At 40.6% G+C, this 19,573-nt stretch overlaps 2 protein-coding genes across 2 annotated transcripts; both read left to right on the forward strand. All coding sequences in view use genetic code 11, as the record gives it.

Moving 5' to 3' along the window:
• Nucleotides 1-4,252: 4,252 nt before the first annotated feature.
• EGR_02424 (UV excision repair protein RAD23 B) lies at nucleotides 4,253-6,076 on the forward strand (the record flags this gene model as incomplete). Its single annotated transcript, XM_024491673.1, has 7 exons — nucleotides 4,253-4,318; nucleotides 4,353-4,431; nucleotides 4,467-4,588; nucleotides 4,627-4,824; nucleotides 4,984-5,283; nucleotides 5,603-5,782; nucleotides 5,999-6,076. 7 exons carry the CDS (start codon nucleotides 4,253-4,255, stop codon nucleotides 6,074-6,076), a joined length of 1,023 nt encoding a protein of 340 aa, XP_024353824.1.
• A 119-nt stretch (nucleotides 6,077-6,195) lies between these two features.
• Nucleotides 6,196-18,946, forward strand: EGR_02425 (Disks large 1 tumor suppressor protein; the record flags this gene model as incomplete). Its single annotated transcript, XM_024491674.1, has 9 exons — nucleotides 6,196-6,286; nucleotides 6,315-6,408; nucleotides 7,595-8,036; nucleotides 8,531-9,026; nucleotides 11,349-11,489; nucleotides 16,808-16,954; nucleotides 17,871-18,094; nucleotides 18,507-18,657; nucleotides 18,876-18,946. The coding sequence occupies 9 exons, from the start codon at nucleotides 6,196-6,198 to the stop codon at nucleotides 18,944-18,946; spliced, it is 1,857 nt and encodes a 618-aa protein (XP_024353825.1).
• Between the last annotated feature and the right edge of the window lie 627 nt (nucleotides 18,947-19,573).

Raw genomic sequence — 19,573 nt, forward strand, 5'->3', positions numbered from 1 at the left:
AGATCCCGATCCTGAGATCGGGAACTTGTTCGTGCAGTACAGAAATGCTGTCAATTACATACCGTCACCGGACAGAGTTAAGCCCATTTCCTTAGTGCACCTTGGTTACGCATTAGTCATTTGTCAAATGTGTTACAATCTTCAAAGAAAACGATCGACTTCGTTCTACCACAATAGTTGATTCATCTACTAGGAGCTGTAAGGTGATAATTTTGAATAAGGCAGAAATATCGCATCCTAGACAGGGTCGAGCAAATGGGACCTCTTCTGTCGTTTTAAATTCCGGTGAACTCTTTGGAGATGAAGGCACTTCAAACGTAGTAGGCACAATTTCTGAAGAAACCGTTGGGGGACGATCAAGAGAAATACCACAACAAGATTACAGACATCCACTGCAAAGACTCCCCTCTTGATTCCATTTTATTTTCCGACCACCCTACAAAGTCATTTCCAATCTTATACTGTAAGGCACAAAAAAATAATTTCCTTGAAATATTTTGAAACGCTCTTTAGGCTATCAATATCAGATTCATCCAAGGCAATGCATATTTCCTCGGAATGCAGTCATTAAAAGTGCAACGCATCCGCTCTCTTGTGGAACCATCTTTGAGCAAATTAACAACTTTTCTCGCCGTTTTTTTCCACGCGTATTTGTTAAAGTGGTTTAAGTAGCACCTATCAAGAAAGTGGGTTTACCTGTCAAGGCGAGCTCTAGACGTATTGAGTAAATGCAGATTGCACATGATGTTCGTATCAACACTTAATGGAATGGAAGCTCAAATACATCTACATAGGCAGCATAAATGGAGTGTAGGGAGTTGTTATCTGTCTAGCTGCATATTTGGTTTTGTAAGCTATTCAGACTTAGTGGTTTGTCATTCTGTCTGACAGTATGGCTTTCCGGCTGTGCCTAAAGACTTTCAGTTCTTATACACCCTATTATTAAGTCTTTTACCACGGTGGTTTAGATTGCCACGACTTTGAGGCTGACTAGGGTACTACAAGACTTCTAGGCTATTTTATCTGTTGTATCAACAGCTCTTTTAAAACGGCTGCAGGAACCTATTAAACCTGATTGTAAAAATCACTTTATTAAAATTAAGTATTACTTTCCAACTAGCAATCCAAGGTTATATAAGTGCCCACTGTTCTACGTATTCAAATATTTTATATGCATTACACTATTGGTTTATTCCCTTTTAAACCTTCTTTGCATGTACCTTTTCAGTTATGACAAAAACTTTTTGTTTCGACTGCCTTGGATCAGAATAATGCTTATTGGGTCTCTTTTTGCCCTTAAATTTTGCTTCTATCTTAGCGATTTGGCCTTCTGACCATGCTTGTAGCCTCCCAGCCCTTCACTACACCCACAATAAGTTGTCCTCCGTACTAGTGCGGCTTATTACCACTTCCTGGGAGACTCGAGGAGCCACACCATTATAATTTGCTGGATAATGCAAAGCGCTTGTACCTACAACTCGTTCCGCCAACCTAAAAACTATTTGTTATTTTTTTGTGTTTAAAATTTGTGATACTTACTTCGATACGTGTAATGTACTAAATTGTAGCAATATCGTTTCTTAATGGAACCAACTTTAACATCACCTCTTGAGACCAGGGTATAGGAGAAGAATTTGCATTTACTACCCATTTCTGTATCATGCCACGCTTGTTTCGAACTTTACACTACCTTATTCAATACAATTTGCCTCCAGGCATAAGATTTAAACGGGATTTGAACAACTACCTAGCCATCCACTCCCGGGGAACACAAACATTGCAAAATCAAATCTCTTTTTCGGTAGCCATATTGCTGAATTACAGACCGACATTACAAAAACACTTTACTTTTAGAAAAGCGTAATTCATGTGAAAACAGTCATATTACTGAGCCACCGACAGCAGACACTTTAGACTGATCATTGAAAGCTCATTTATAAATAAAACGGTAAACTTGCCTGTCCCCAAGTGATATAGTTCTTGTTTGATTGAAAAAAAGTTAAACGTTGACATAATTTTAGCTCGAATAATTAACGTCAAAACACATCTACTTGACCGTCCCATTCCACGCATTGTCGGTAAATCCTGTAAATGTACCTGATTTTTAGTATAAACGTTAAAATTCTCTTTAAGGGAACATTTACTATTTTGATTTCAAAATAAAAGGGGTAGTAGTACAGTGGTTAGAGGTTTAAAACACCTCATCATATAACAACTAAATGCGTTTAAAATAAACAGTAAAGAAAATAATTAGATACCCTATACGGTATAGACACCCAAATTTTTTAACGCACATCCATATCAAGTTTACCTTAAGAAACACTATGATTTCAAAAGCAACTCAGGTTCACGCTGATAAATAATGAGCTATTTTATTAAAATGGACATAAAAAGAAAGTGTAGCGTCCCGAGACTCCCCTAAGACGAAAGAAGACACAATACTCGGGCAGAATATATGTATTCGGCACGGAGAAGGTGTCTGGGCTATTGGCATGGCCCAAAAGGCCAGCCCACCCAGCGAGGTACAAGGGGGCTAATTCGAAGCACAAAAGTGGCGCCTCACCGGAACCGAGGGATAAACCACCATCGTATTACAAAAGTATGTGTAACGTTGTGTGTAAACAGCATAACGGAGTAGAAGCTTCGCATTTAATATGAACTAATAGATTTTCTAAAGATGGGTTAGTCTACAAAGGGCAGGAGCACATTGAGATGTAGGAAGACTACAAGAGATTTCGGAAAAACTACGGAAGATAAAGTTGTTTCCTGAACAGTTACAAAGTGCAATGAAATATCACTGTAAGTGATCATAAGTTTCTTTTAATTCGTGCACACTCTGAGTCGCCCCTAAGGATGTAATAGCATATAACTGCAATGGGGAAGGCTTGGACACCATACAGAATGATTGGGGTGGAGGGGAAGGCTGTAAACCTGGCGGGAAAGGCACGTAGACAAGATGGAAGTACAAACACTGAGGTCCGGGGCGCTTACGCAGCTAAGTGCCAAATCAAAACAAAACTGTTGTTACATAGCCTCTTCTCCTTTTGGTGTTGTACTCTTCTCAATACCCATTGCATCATGACTGATGCTTGAAAAATCACTCACAACACAGGAAAGGCTGTCATTTAATTTTCGTTTAGATGAAAGGTACGTCACCGCAGTTTCGGTGATGAATCTCATCAGGCCCATCGTGCCTACAGTTGTGCCCCTTAATGGGACATTGCACATGAATTAAGTAGTCTAACATTGCTTGAGGCTGGACGATGGTCTACAAAGAGTGCATCACAAAATCACCCCCCCCCCTTCATGAAAGCATTTCTTTAAAAGTTCAGCCATTTGATTTAAAACACAAACACCGATGACCTTATTACGGTGCTGGATTGCCATCGATCTGGATTTTGTTTAGTCACTATGACGTGGGAGAAGAATCGTTTATTTGCAAAATATCTTTATTGTTGTCAGCTCTAAAATTGACACGCTACATTCGTTAAAATCTGATGTGACGTAATTAGTTTGCTTTTGGAAAAAAAGCAAGATTGGGATAACTGGTGAAAGTGGACGAGGCTGCCAGAACCCCCTTAGTGCGATACCTCGGTGTCATTTAACCACATAAGATACCTTCTTCCTGTAGTGTTAAGGTTGGCAAATCGACGTTGGATGCCAGAGATACTGACTATTGTGGTCGGCTCGCTTGTAACTGCTACTATCGTAACGCATCCTATTATTCATAGAGTCGAAAAAGCGTATACTCGTACGGAAAGTTTATCATTGTGGAACAGGAAGAGTGGAAGGATACATGTATAGCCTTTTGTCATGCCACCTAGCCGGAGATAAAAACGGTGAGCCAAAATTAGCCAAAAACCATACTTTCACATTTGCCATTTCCGGATTCAGTATCACATTGCCCGAAACGTAATATCGTAAACACATTAGAAATAGACAAAAAAATGTTTTGGAGCTTAAGTGCCTTTTGTATAAATGTCGTACTGGGAGGAGTTAAAGTGCTGAAAACTCATTGACTGTGCCACTTTATCATCCAAATTCGAAGAACGATGTGATTTTCAGTCACAAGCTTGCCACCTAAGAATCAATCATATAACAGAAAGAATTATAAGTTCCATTTTATTGATTTTATTTTGATAAAGGTTTTTAGGTAATTTAAGTTAACAAATGTTCGTTTCATATTTTGGTTAGTTTGTTTAAAATTTCGTGAATAGTGGTCCATTCGTTTTAAAATACCTGCGAAGGTGTAATGCAGCTTACTTTCAAAACCTTGAAGCAGACAACATTTACCTTGGAAGTTGAGGAATCTGATCTTGTGAATTGCGATACCTCTTATTTTCTCTCTTCAGGTTGGTGATGTTAAGGAAAAAATCAAGAAGTCTAGACCGAATGATTTTGGTGAATCCAAATTGAAGCTAATCTGTTCAGGTATTTGGAATCGTAGTTATTCATTGAATATTCAGGGAAAGTACTGGAGGACGACAAAAGTCTTTCGGATTACAAAGTTACTGATAAGAATTTTGTCGTTGTAATGGCTCAAATAGTTAAGCCTTTGAAGGAAGCCCTCCCGGAGCCTATAAAAAAGGTTGCAATTTGGTTTTCTTTATTTGCCTTATTTTGTAGACCGAAACGTGCGCGGTTTCTCCTCCAGAAAACCCTGGGGTTTCCACCCCAACTCCTGCTCCTCCAGTTCCACCACCATCGGATGCAGAGGCCCCCTCTGCTCCTTCAAATCCCTCCAATTCGAACGACCTTTTGACTGGGGAAACCTTAGAATCAGCTATAAGAAACATGATTGAGATGGGGTTTGAGCGCGTAAAGGTAACTGATAAGTTAACTTCAGTGCTATTTTCAATGAGCTGAACAGACCAATTCTGCTACTGATTTACAAAATTTATTGCATAGAGATTATTGATCCTATCGTATTTCTTCTGCCTTCTGTATGTTTTACTTTTATAAGTCTTGGTGTCTTATTTATAGGTGGAACAAGCTCTTAGGATGAGCTTCAACAATCCTGAACGCGCTGTTGAGTATTTGATATCGGGCAATCTTCCTGAAGAAGTGGCAGAACAACCAGCGTCACAGGATCAGCCGGTTGCGACACCTCAGCAGGGTATCGGTTTCGATCCAGAATCATTGCGAAATCTCAGCAGTGAGGAAGTTTACCCGATCCTTGCTCAGGTTCCTCAATTTCAGCAGCTGCGAGCACTTCGTGGTAATCCTCAACTTCTGTCGCAGTTCATCCAACAACTTTCTGTCTCCTATCCAGACGTTGTTAGGGTTGGTTTTCATCTATCTGATTACCTTGTTTAATTCTTTCAGTCATCATTTAGCAGTAAGTCCATCTTAGTTGTTTTAGGTTACCGTTATCGGCTAAATATCCATTTTTTTACACCAACATCATCGCTATTCAATATTGCTTTATTGATTCTCCCTAAAGTATTTTTTCTTAATGGTCTTTCAAAATAGCTCGGTAGTAATTTTTCCGTGCGTCGAATACCTGAGGCAAAGTTTTCGTGCGTATTTTTAGCGTCCAGCCAGCGTGATGTGGGGTGACGCCTTTGCCTTTTGTCCTTCACGTAATTAGTTTCCTTTGTAGGCTATTCACGCAAACGAAAATGGTTTCCTCGATTTTATTAATTCCGATGCTGAGGAGACGAATCAGGAAAGTGACCAGCCTCGACCACCTGCCCAACATATTATCCGTTTGACAGAGCAGGAGAAAACTGCCATTGAAAGATTAAAGGCTCTTGGTTTTTCGGAAGATGAAGTTATTCAGGTGAATTTCATTGTCGATGCTTTGATAATTTGTAAACCATACAAGACTTAATCATCCTTGATTTTTATGGTGAAACACCAGTGCCATAGTTTGTTAAGTTTCAATGTCCCCTTGTTTTCGAATCGTAAGTTATTTACCCCTGCCAACTTGGCAACGTAATTGGTCATATGGCATAATCAGTTCTGGTGAACTGTCTTCTTATCCTGTCTACTTCAGGCTTATTTTGCGTGTGATAAGAATGAAGAGCTTGCCGCCAATCTCCTGCTCAGTGACAATCAAGATGATGCCGTTTGAAGCTTTCATTTCGTGTTGAATGTGACTGCTGCTATTATCCGCCACCCACACTGTATTTCTGTGTGACTTAATTTCTCACATACTTCACATTGGAATGTGCGATTTACATGAGTTTACACATGTCTAGAAGCGAGCTGACGTTTTTTGGCTTTGGGGTTGGTTTGTGGGCTGCGGCGGTGGTTGGGCTGGCAAGCGTGGTGGGCTGTGGTTGTGCGTGCTTGTGCCTGCTTTGTCATAGTGCTGGGTGGGATTCGGTGCCGGCCCGCAATGGCTATCAGTTTGCAAATGCAGCCAGAAGGGATTTCACAAGCCGCCTGGGTGGTGTGTGCTCAGTGAGTGTACGACGCATAATTGGTTTACCTTGTGGATGGTTTGCAAAAGACAAAACTACTCTTGTTGCTAGAAGCTGTATATCTGTTTACCAGCTAGTGGATTTTTTAAATATGCTTTGGCATTGATTCACCCACATTGCTGCTGTTGCTAAGATGATTAGCGAATGTGTAGAGTACGCAGTTTAGAATTCAAATTGCATTGTTTACTAAATTTATGTATGTGCAGATTATATAGATCAAACCCACTTAACGTGTGGTATTATATTTAATTTCTTTACTTGTTTGTTTTAAACAATCTAACGCTAAAACAAACTCACGAATGTGACGGAGGCTCTAATAGTTCTACCAATCAGATTGTTGGACCATTAATTTTCCTATTCTTCGTAGGTCTGTGTTCTGTACTTGAAATTTGAAGTTTTGTAGCACTGGGTCCTCTTCGTGTGGTTACTGTTTGTTTTAGATCCTCACGAACTTACTACTTTCTCCTAAAATTCGTTTGAACGTTTACGTTATCAGTGCTAACAATCTTACTGTTTTGGTAGTTCCCGGGTCGGGTTTTGAAGTAGTTTTTCCTAGGTAGTATTCACTGTGAAGTAAATAGTCTTGCTATTCATTATATGTATATCATTACTGCCAGCTTCTTTATTATGGGACTGTTTCTGTGTAAATATTGGGTTCGATTTCCTTTTACACATCGGAGTTCTAGAAACTTGTTAGTACGTCCAGTAGCTTATTATAGTGTTTTTGTGCATTTTGGTGTCTATTGCTTAAGTTTAGGTAGGTGTATGTAATCTCGCACTACCATTTTTATTGCTTTGTTTGGCCCTACTGTCTATTTTTTCTTGTTTGATGGGATAAAAGTTGGTTTTTGCCGAATTTCCCTCGCCATCTAGTTAGGCAAGGTGACAGACTGTAATCCGTGTTCTTGGTGGTCGCTACTATTCTCTACTTTTCTCAATAGGAAGCATTCTTGCTGAGGTTTTTATTGCTGTGGGTTAAAAGTTCCTCTTTATAATAAGTTGTGCTTCTTGACAGCCTAAAAACAAGGAGTTCATAGTAGTATTTGCCTCCCGTGTAGGCTTTCATCTGCTTATTTAGTTCATTCTTGTTGCCATTTGATTTTCAAATCAGGCTTTCTCAAAATACGCCTCATTTAGTAAATTCACCATTCAATTTCATGTTTTAGATGCTCCAATTTTTCCTGCGTCCAAGCTATGTCTTCTGTATCTAGTCCCAACAAGTCTTCTCGCAGAACGTATTCGAGTCTATCCTGCGTGAGTAAACGTCCTGATTCCCCCGTTTTCGATTCGGTTGGTGTTGAACCTCTGAAAGTGATCAAGAGGCCTACTATCGGAGTAGCATATAGTAATCAACATCTTTTCAACCATCGTGGTTCCGGCGCTACGCTTGATGATGCCTCCTCTCTGGCTGATCAAAGTTCTTCCGCCGTTTCTCCAGTCAAATTGACTTCTTCAAAATCCTCTCTCACAGGAACCAGTGCGTCTCAGTCTGATCTAGTTGGAATTAATTACAAACTAACCACTCTTACCATTAATCAGCGGGAAAGTATCTATGTGAGAGCATTATTCCGCTATGATCCGACGACAGACCGTGGTCTCGCTGCTCGTGTAAGCTCTTTAATTCGAAATGTTTTTTATACTCTTTTGTTCGTACTTTTTTATATTTTGACTTTGAGCACTAGGGTTTCCTCGAGGTCCATAAAGTATTTGCTGATTTTATGAAGTTCAAAATATTTCACACTTTCTACATTACTTTCTGGATAGTCCCATTGTTCTCTCTCTGGCAATGTTTCGTGATTGCATTCACCTTGATTCGTGTGTCGATTGCCGTTTTTATTCATTACTAGAGTTGTAATCTTGTATTGAGAAAGGGACACTGGCATTTTGCAGTACCTTTTATCCTCCAGGTGACATTGTTTTTCCTTTTCCTCACCGTGTGCTGATTTTATTTGTTTCGTATGTCTTCTTTGTTGCTTATAAATGTCGTTCAGTTGGTTATTGGAACTTTAAGTAACTGAATGATAATGTCTGCACCTTTAGCTTTCTTAGCAAAACTGTGGCTATCTCATACGCCTCATCGTATCGTGTGTTTGCTCTCACAGGGTCTCGCCTTTGAGCACGGGGACATTCTCTACGTTGTGAATGCCAGTGACCAGGAATGGTGGCAGGCGTGCTATGCTTTTCCCATCTCCCCGCCCGCCTGGGCCTCAGCCTGCACCTCAACTACTGCCATCAGTAGCAACAGTATCACGCCCCCAGAAGTCCCTTCATCCTACAACGCAAATATTCCCGATCAGCAACCGCCAACTCGGTCGTGTCGACCAGCCATAATTCCCAGCCAACGTCGCGTTGAGCGGCGCAGTAGGCTTTCCGCCAAGCGTGTAAAATTTGTGGACAAAGAGGTTGACATTGGTGAGGGGAGCCCTAATCCCTGGAGCCCGAGCGGAGGCGACACTTCTAACCTCTCCCACGCCTTGGAGAGTCATCGATTCTTTGGCGGATCTGGCGGATGCGGTGTTGAAGGCAGCTCTGCATCCCTCTCAGCCGTCGCCAGCGGTGGGGGCGGTAGTTTTCCAAGTGGGGACTCTGTGTCTGTTGGTGAGTTTGTTCCCCAGCTATGTTAGCAAAAGCGACAATGCCTGCTTACTTTCTGCTGTAAGTACCAGTTAACCTTTACGCAGCAAATATTTGATGCAGTGTAGTGGCTAGCTATAGCTGTTTTGCTGATTCCCTCGATTTTCCCAACGATTTGTATTCGTTTTAATTCCATTGTGTGAACTCTGTTTGCACCTGATTCCTTTCCACTTGTTTGTTACACTTAGCTATTGTCGGTATGAATGGTGTTTTTAAACCAAGTAAAGAAGTCGCTAAAGTACAAACTTAATGTGGAAATCATTGATATCTAAGATTAGGCTAAACATTACCTGACCGAAAGTTTATAAAACGCGATGGCGTGACATTCTCTTGTTTTTGTACACCGTTTTTGAGTTGAATGCTCAAAACGATTTGTTAGCATTGTAGCCTTCCCGTTGTATTATTATAGTGTTTCATGTTTCGCGATCGTCACGCAACATCGATATTCGCTATTTATTGTAATGAGTCACTCTTCGATTTGGGTTCTGGGCAAAAATTTTGCCAGATCGTAATTGAGCATCATAATGTGATGATAAACAAATTGCACCCCAATTTATTGTTCATATTGGTTGCTCCGTTGTGCATTTAGGCCTCATTTTCTTGTTCCTGAGCTCGTTTGTTTGCATTTACACGCACACAAGTCTGGTCTTGGCGCAGTGCCAAACCGTGTTTCGCAATCATCCCCTCCTCATCTTTGCATTAACGCCATATATTTCTATACAATATCATTTATTTGGCTTACTTTTTCGAAAGAAGGGTCTCAATATATCTCAAATTTTGAATCCTTGCTTCGTTGATTTTCGACTCGAGAGAATTGCCATGACGGTCTGCACTGTGCGCATAAAATTCGTCTTGCGTTTGAGCGCAAATCTTAATTTCCCCAATCTTGTCCGTTTTGTGGTTATTTGCGAGTTTGGGTAAACTCACTGACACTCGGGCAAGTGACATAGGTTGGATCTTGTATCATACAGGTGCCTTTGATCTTAGCATAAATATAATTTAAGATTAAGTTCATTTCAAACATTTATGGAGAGAATGGCAGGGTAATTAAAACCTGATAGGATGGTTATAGTCTGGAGGCGCTTATGAGGACAACCTTACAGGTATCCAACTAATAATTGCTGCAAATAAGCGGGTTATTTTCACTTGTGGGCTTAAACAAAAGCCTCTTGCGTATGTAAAAGATTTTTTTGTGGGGCATTGTTCGTGAGTTTTATGAGGTTGAAAGCGCTGTTGGGATAATGTACTTGCGCTAAGCATTAATGACTTAATCACTGTTTCCTCTGTTGACCCATGCAGTGCACTTGGTAATTTAAGTCTGTGCTTGCTTTCCTATTCTGCGCGGGAGATTTTGTCCAAAACTTAAACTCGGTAAACGATTATTATTTAAGTCTATGTCAATTTTATTGCGCTTATTTACATCTAAACAGTCTTGAAATGTAAAATGGAACGATACGTCTATTCCACTAGCTTTTAAAAGCCAAAAAGCTATGAAGGTTGATAATAGTTACATGAGGTGCGTGGCTTTTACTTGCGTTCGTTCATGTTTGTAGCAATGCCAAAAGTCCTCTTACTAGGGCTCCGTTTTGTCGGCGGATGCCAACCTTTTTGGCATATAAAACGCCGTTTTATCAACGAGGCCTAGAGTCGACGTGCTGGCTAGCGCAATTTTTACGTGCTAATTTGTGCATTTTGTGTGTAGTCAGTAGATGGCAAGTATTTTCTCCCCGTGAGCACTCTTGATTCTGTAGTGAAACTGAAATTTGTTTATGGGTAATTAGGCATATTCTCGCCTATCCTCGTAAGTTCGTCGGCGGTGCTGCTGAGTTCATGTCGCTAACTCCATGCCTAATTGAGAACCAAGCGGTCCGTGCAAATTTGGCTACCCTTTTGATGCCAGTGGTAACGTCTTCAGATTTATTTGCAGTTAGTTACGACCCGGTGGTTTTGATTTTATATTCGGTGTATTTTCCACTTTGCGTGTTTGCAGCCGTCTCAGTTTCCTAAACATGGATTTTAGGCCCTGGAAGCTTCATATTCCAAAAGTTTATCTTTTCAACTACTGAACTTTCTTAGAGAATTTCAGCGTCCATTCGCACTTCACTTAAAAGATAGCCACAATACAATTCATTGTGTGCGTGATTCGCACGATTGTGCATAAGCTCGCTTTAATGTCCAAATAAAAGATAATCCATTGTTACTGCAACTGCAGTCGATGCATATATTACATATACATCGAGGTGATTTTTAATACTGATGCACTAGAATGTCGTTTCGTTACTTCAGGTGGGACTTTGGAACGACGAAAGAAGCCCAATTCTTTCTCCATTTTTAAGCGTTTTTCCAGTAAACGCGATAGGAAGGACTTCGATGGCGGTACCATAATGAAGAAGAAGAGCGTCTCCCTCGAAGATATGCAAACTGGTTGTAAGTTCACTACTTACTTTATGCAGCATATTTCACGAACTAAGTTATTGGTCCTAGTGATTCACATTGCTCACTTAAATTTACCTAGATTGTAATACACCAAAATTTTTTTTACTCGATGCACTTGACATTGGTAACTCCGTTTTTAGTTGGTTAAAAGTTATGATTACGTGTGATATTTAATTAAAATTAATGTGCTGAAACCTGACCGACACACGTATGCATGCATTCTGGAGGTCAAGTATCCATACGAAATTATTCTTACAGCTCGTGGCACATGTGTCAGGTATTCCGTGTTGCAAATGAGCCATTAGTTCCGTCACCACTAATATGGCGTAGCACTGTATTTTTCTGAGTCAGGCTTTCGCGCTGATCGAAACCTATAAACAGCAACATGTATTTCAATCTGTGGTTTTCATGGAACTGCTTTCGGGACACTGCTGCTTGGGGTACTAAAACATGGGCAGCCTTTGGAGATGTGGAATGACTGTTCGCGCATGGACCCTTTCAAAAGACACCTCGAGGCAGTTTTTCCTTATTTTTAGTCTAACTTGACTACTCTTTGTCATCTGATTCAGGTTGCCACGACGTTTTTTTGTTTAGAAATGCTGATGTCGATAGCATGTTACAGCTTTTAATCGTAAATGTCCTCTGAGAAACTTCTTTGCAACTAGGGCTCTTGTTTCGTACCGATGGCAGTTTGATACGATGCAGTTGCATCCCGGGAGAAAGATCATCTTTGGAATCTTTTCATTCACACTTAAGTACGAAAAAAGTAGACATGATTCATTATATATCAGCAATACTATTGTTATAGAACCATGCCGTTATTTTACCGGTGCTTCGTAAGTTCAGAATTTCTTCACTCCTTTTGTTTTTTATGCCTATTTTAAAAAAGCCAGATTGTCACATAATGTTGTAATCACAGAAGTTGCGTCAATTCACTGGACTCGCAATTGAACGTAAATCCTAAAGACATGAACTGAATGAATACCTCATAGTTCAGTTGTATTCGTATTCTTGTAATCAGTGATACTGCTCCCTCTTTGTGAAATACCATAGGCACGCAAACGCCTTGTACTCCTGGTGTGTGGAGTACATTTATGGTCATGTTTACCAAAACTTACACAAATTATTTAATCCTCCTTTGCATTACGCTGTTAAGCTGAACCGTGGGTCATTGGTTGTAACCTCCCAATTCATTTATCACTCTTTTAATAGAGGGAGATTCTTGAATGCACACTTCGCTATGAAATCCGGAATGTTAGCGACCGGCAGTGCGATAGAGGTTCCAACTTGACCTCAAGTTGACCCCTATTCAGGATGGTTGTATTGTATTTAATCTGACAAACGCAGTTGACTGCCTTCTGGTTCCTTCCACGCCACTACAAGCAGCTCACTAAAGGTTTGGCAACTAATGCTGTGATTTGCCATCTGCTGTCTCCTTTGTCGCTCATGGAACTTTGCTTGGGTTTAAACCACTTTCGCATACCTTGCTCTTTTTCGATTCAAGCAATTGCTCTTATTATTCCTTGTCAATCTGTGTGGCTGTTTAGTGGGTTTAGTGAAAACGTAACTGCTATATTTAACTTTATCCTACGTGATTTATGCAAGGCATTGACTTTTATTTGAAGCGCTGAAAAATCTTCAATAATCTTTCATTATATTAACTCTGCAGCGTTTCTTCTTAGTTGGAGACTGTTTAGATTCAACCGATCTCTTCTCCAAAATAGGTTAAAATTTGTGGCTACCCTCTTCATACACTCGTGAGCATGGCTATTTTTAACTCCCTAAAATTTGAAAATTTTCCAGTCCAACTACTTGTTGCGTTTAGTTTATAGTGCCATTGTTTTGTACTTTAAAACACGCTAATACGACCACTTTACGCCGTTTTGAAGTGGTAATGCCGTTAGGGTAAATTTTTCACACTGGGCGAATCGGATTTGTGCACGTGTCGTGAAGTAAAACTTTGCATAATCACATGCAAAAGCGTCTTGAGGACGCACTTATTTACTCTGCTCACCGTTGTTACGTTAGGCTCTCCAGTAGCTGCTGATGCAGGCGCCGTTTCTGTCAGTCCTTGTAGCTAGCCTGGGCGTTTTGTTGATATTGCTTTCGTGACCTGTGATAATCAGCCGCTTTTTGTCTTAACATCTTTCTTTTTGTAATTTGTGCAGTAGAAACATTCGAGGAAATAGTTCCAATTGATTATTGATGTGTCAAGATTCTACTTGTATTGTAGTGCTTTTGGGCCGCTTAATTGCGATACCTGGGTTTTTTAATTGGGGACTGGTTGTGAAAGTGTCTCGAAGATTGAGTTTTGTACTTTCGATCTCGCACACACACACGATTGCGTGTAAATCCTTCTTTCTGCTTTGTCTGTAAGCAGATGTCCCCGGTTGTCTACCTTTCAATGTTGTTTTGTGTGAATAAGTTAGCTTCTTTCAACTGCCCTCCTTTCCAGCTGTTATTACCTTTTGTCAAGCTACTTTTTGCGAAGTCGTATCTGCTTCTCTATCGTAAAAGTCACCAGTGATTTCTTCGCTTCTAGATGTTTATTTACATCGATTCGGTGCTGCAGGCTTTTCTATTACTACCTTTTGTCTTGATTTGAGTTACCTTTACGTCTACTCCGCTGTATTCTTGCGTAAGGTTACCTCATCTTTGGACTTTGCTCTTGGTGTTAAGGTTAAGGTCAAGTGATGGTGCTATGTGCAAATCCTAATGCAACTTTTTAGAGCAATTCCCCCTCTAATTAGCTTATTTCCGCCTTTCACGGGTGTGATACGTGGTAATATACTATTTGTCCACATGAAAACTGCTCCGCATTTGAGTGCCAAGTTTAGGTTGGGAATACCTCACTATATTTATGTTTGTCCACTACTAAACATGTCTAGCGCTCTATTTTCGATTGTGTGGACTGTATATCGGAATTAGTATTTTAAACAGCATTTTCTTTAATTCCTTACTCTTTCGCTATTTCTTTTTACCTGCATATGCATTTAGCTGTGGTAACATCACCACCCTAATTTTTCCACCCTTTCTGGCACAATGTGCATTGTCGATGGGATTTGCCGTGAAATACCGGCTCTACGAATACACTTGGCTTTTGTTTCCGCTCGACGGTTCCTATATTAATGTAGGCGCGATAAGTTTGTGTCTTATACCATTTATACAATTTTGTCCCTATGTCTACCTTTTGATGTTATCCAAAAGATAGGCGCCCACGTCCATGAATCAGCAGAGTTACTTAAACCGTTTCTGAGTTCTTTAAAGACTACGAGACCATATTGCTTATCAATTTGGTATTTTGCATTGTTTCTGTGCGATACAATCAAGAATTTCTCAATAATTTTAATTTTTTTGCCTGTTATCAACCACACAAGTATCTTAATTTCATGTAAAGTTTTCATATTATATTTCTCGTATGTATCATTTCCAGTGCATATTCCTCTATTATTTCAGTATGAGAGTTAACGGCACCCGTGCCTGTTCTCCAGCCAATCAGCTGTCAAATACAATTGGCAATTGCCACACCTTTAAGTGTTGTTTAAGTCTCAGTCATGCATTGGCAGGGATGTCAGGCCATATTTGCTATGCCATTTTATGCAGCTCTCTCTACAGTGTAGCCTTCCATTCACTTTGCTGATTTCACCCATACTGATATCAATCCTTGGCTTCTTCTGTAGCATTGCTATGCATATAATCCCATTGCTTAGTTTCGCGTACGCAGTTTGAATTAACGAGTTGCGTACTCTATATGCTTGATGGGTTTCTTTATCTAGTTTGCTTTTTTGGGAGTCGTACTCAGTGGTACTTTCTGCACTTTTATTCATGACAAGCTGCTGGTAACCTGCATTTTGCACCCTCTAACGATGTTGGCATATTTTCACACCGAGCTCTTCCATTTTGGTTTGCACAGAAACATCTCAACGATATCTGTTGCATAATCCCTTAGACAAAATTCTGCCTGGTAGAGCTTGATTTCTACCTACTCTTTGAATTGATGTGTGTATATTTCGTTCCCTAATTCTTTGCGATTGTTAAAACTACTAATTGAAAGTCTATCAGTGACACCTTCATTGTAATGCCTAACGCGAACCTAAACGGTGACCCCAGCATCATCACCACGATACCTGATGTGACGCCTGCGTCTTGCATTGATTTCGGCTCCTCTAAATTTATTGATAAACACCTTCGCCCTGCTCTGGAAGTATCACTGCCTTGCTGCAAATTAGCGCTGATATGCATTGGCTCCAGAAGAAAAAGCCACATTTTTTCAAATTCGACGAAGTAACATGTAGACTCTGGGTGACAATGTTTAGGCTTAGGGCTTGCAGTGTCGGTGCAGCAGATTTTGATGTTTTCTCTTCATTACCAGACCCTAGCAGTCCAACTTTTCACCGTATTGATGCTGAAACTGTTCGGGTACGCTTAACATACCACTTCACGTAGGATATCGTTGATAGCTATAGTTGCCGAAAAGAGTTAATGCCGATTCCCCTCCTTATTTCACCACCTCGAGGTTTTTGAGGCTTAGATAATTTTATTGTAGGTTTGTGAGGACGGTCATATTTTTTTTACTTCTGCACAAGACAGAAGACAAGAATTGACTAGCAAACCTAGGACTACTGGCGTAGCAAACTCCATGCAGGCGGGCATCAATTCAATGGCACGTGGTTTACTCACTTTGAATGTGCATGCTGGTTTTTACGCGCACTCACACCCTTCCCTTCCCGTTGGTCTTTTATGTGGTGTCACATGCCCTTTCTCTGTTAAATAAGGTTGGCTTCTTAGGGGAAGTAATTTTAAATAAATGAGAATCTGCTGCATTCTGCGAGTCTTTTTTTGGAGTACTCCCAACTTGACGACTTCATTGTATTTGCCTTTTGTTGTTATATGTGCCGACCACGCACTTCAATTTGTTTTGCGTGATTCAAGTAATACGACATCTGTTTGGCGGTGGCAAACGGTTTTATTATAAACCTAAAAGTAAAAAATCGCTTTTTGTCTGCCCCACAATACACATATAGAAGTCGCTCAGAAGTAACTACCCTCATAAAAACGATTTCTTCATATGAAAGTTTTATTGGCTCAGTGTTGCTTCACCTTGGCTCTCCATCCAAATGCGCCCTTCTCCGAGCACATGTGTTTTGAAGGTTGTAGTTACTAATCAGATGCAAGTTTTCTCGCTAATTTCGCGTGAAAATTACTTCCAATATTGTTGTGGTGCACAAAAGCCATATGTACGCGAGTGAGCCCTTTGCCCCCTTGCATCTACCGGCACTTTACCGCCCGTTTTGTTCGCTGTTTTGCAGCCTTCGGTCCGCGACTGTCGCGCACCTATGAGATCGTCCACTCTGTAACATTAAAAATGGCTCGTCCCTTGATTATTTTTGGGCCTCTTAAGGAGAGGATAACTGAGGAGCTCCTCCGTTCTGATGAATTTGCTACCTGCATACAACGTAAGTTTGCAAGATTTGGATTCCACTCAATTGCTTCCCTTTTTCAATGTTTTTACACTGTTTGGTATCAGTGACACCTTCAGTTACGCTGTTTTGGACATCTGTTGCCCGATTTAAAGTGGCCTTTTTGTCAACACCTTCGCCTACTTTTTGCTGTACATAATGCACCTTCATGTGCTTTCGTTTGCAATTTTCTTTTGTATCTTATGCGAGCTTTGCGACACACTCAATGTATGAAGTCATTCTCGCGTAGAAAAGGTGTTTTTTTTTGTTTGTCATTTAACAAAGGTTATTAGTAGAACTCTCCACTACTTTTTCTTGTTTTCACGGTTAAGCATTTTGAATGATTACAACTTTTCCATGCATTCACTTGTATCCAAAACTACTGCATCATGTGCTTTGATAACGTTTTTTTTCTGTGACAAGGTTCAAAGCGTTGACGGTTTACTTGGTCGAATGCTATCTGATTGCATAGTAGAATATACTTTTTTAGATTGGAATGCAGTAATCATTGCGACTTTTGCAAGAGTATACACTTCCCTTAAAAGTGTATGTTGATTACACTTTTAGTCATATGATTCTCAAGGTCTTAATGTCACTATTTTCGCTACCCTTCACCGCCAAATTGGTTATTGTTGCTATTACTATGCGTGCATTCCTTGGTCTACCATGACTTTCTGAATTTGTATTCATTGCTTTTTATAATTCGCAGATGAGTACCATATCTACATCTCGTTGTACCCTCAAGGGCTCAGTGCATTTTACGTCATTTAGGAACTCATTATCGTTTCCAATATCATCGTGAAATTTTTCAGACAATAGACTTTTTGCGGCCCTTGAATCTCATTTTTCAGAAAAATGAGATAGGCTAGGAGCATCATCAAACCCTCTCTCATTCTTCTGTGTTCTCTTGAAGATACGTCGAGGCCACCACAGGCTGGTGAAGTGGACGGGGTCGACTACCACTTCTATCCTTCTAAAGCGGCCATGCAGGCAGACATCTCGTCGGGCAAGTTCTTAGATGTGATAGTCCAGAGCGACCACTTCTACGCCACCTCTGTGCAATCCATCCTGGAGGTGCTTCAGAGTGGGCGCATATGCATCCTTGATGTCAACATTGTGGCCATCTATCGGTTACAGGTTGGTGACTGCTTTTCTTAAGTTATCTATCATATCAGTGGCAGATTTTTCCGTCCTCTTGCGTCTGAAAAGTATCCCTCTATCTGTAATCTCTTTCGTACTCCCTAAATCATTCATGCGTGTTTTGGGAATCTGTTTTATTATGTGGCGTATACGTTATTGAAAAGAGCGCACAGTTCTACTTTGTACATAGTCCTAATTCATACAAATCCCGCTTCTCCTCGGCTTCAATTGAAAAAAGAAAAAATTATTTTAGAATTGGCATGGGAAAAAAAATAAGTGTCGTGTAATAACAGCCTTTTTAACTGATTATCCTCAAATCTACCCTAACCGCGTTTTACTTCTCCATTATTTCCTGTGACCATTGGATTGTACTAATATCTCAACAGTAGCACATATAATTTTCTTTAAGAGTGCTGGACTTCATCCTATGTCAATTCTGCTGAAGCCGGAAACAGTGATGCAGTGTCGGAGCCTTCAGCGACGCCTCACCGTCGATCAGGCACGTAGGATGCACGAAGCCTGCACCCGAATGGAGTCCGAGTACTGGTACCTGTTCACTGGTCAGTGCTTCTTAGCCCTTTCCGTTACGCCCCTTTTCACATGGCTGACAAGTTTACTATCAGTTGATTCGCATAGAAATGACGTTGGATTCGTTGTAATTTATGGCCGGAAGGGATACACGCATACTAATCCCGTTCTGTGCCTTTAGCCATACTAAATTTGGAGTCTCTGGACAGCGCACTGGTATCGGTGAATCGTGTCTTGCAGCAACATAAAGGTCCTTGTGTCTGGTTACCTGCTGATCAGACCCTACGTAGCGTGGAAAAGCAGACTCCTACTCTCATTTGAAATCCAATTCACAATAGCTATGCGCCGACGCCCATACACTCATACGTCTCCTCCTCCTCATTCCACTCTTTCTGCTCCGAATGAACAATCAATCTTACATTATTATTAATATTATTATATACATATGGTATTATTTTGTATTTATGTGGGTCAGTTTGTTTCTTTTCTTCCTTCGAGTGATTTTAACGCTTGTGTAAGTACACACGCGCACGCCCACCCAAAATCACACAGTAATCTAACAATCCACTCAATGCAAGATTGCTTTTGTCTCCTTTTGCGACTAAGCAAATGAATTTTTCGGACCCGTTGGTCCCTGCTTGTGCATATCACTTGACGCCAGTGACGATACTCTTCCCGCCCTCCCTCTTGTCCGTTTGTGCGTGCGTGTGTGCATGAGCACACGCACTCCTTTGCTACTGTGTCACTCCATTTAAAATCCTTATTTGGTTTTGCTGCTAACTCTGGATTGTGTTTAACCTCTCCCTTCCACAAACACAAACGCCTCCTTCACACACGCCTACCTGTCGCTCTTCCTCTCAATCAACTCCCCCTTCTCCTATGACGACATTTTAAGAGTGAAAAATGGCTGGATTGAACAATAGTCTGCATTCTATCCTCGTAATCATG

This window comes from Echinococcus granulosus (assembly GCF_000524195.1).
Source record: "Echinococcus granulosus chromosome Unknown EG_S00011, whole genome shotgun sequence".
Taxonomy (NCBI): domain Eukaryota; kingdom Metazoa; phylum Platyhelminthes; class Cestoda; order Cyclophyllidea; family Taeniidae; genus Echinococcus; species Echinococcus granulosus.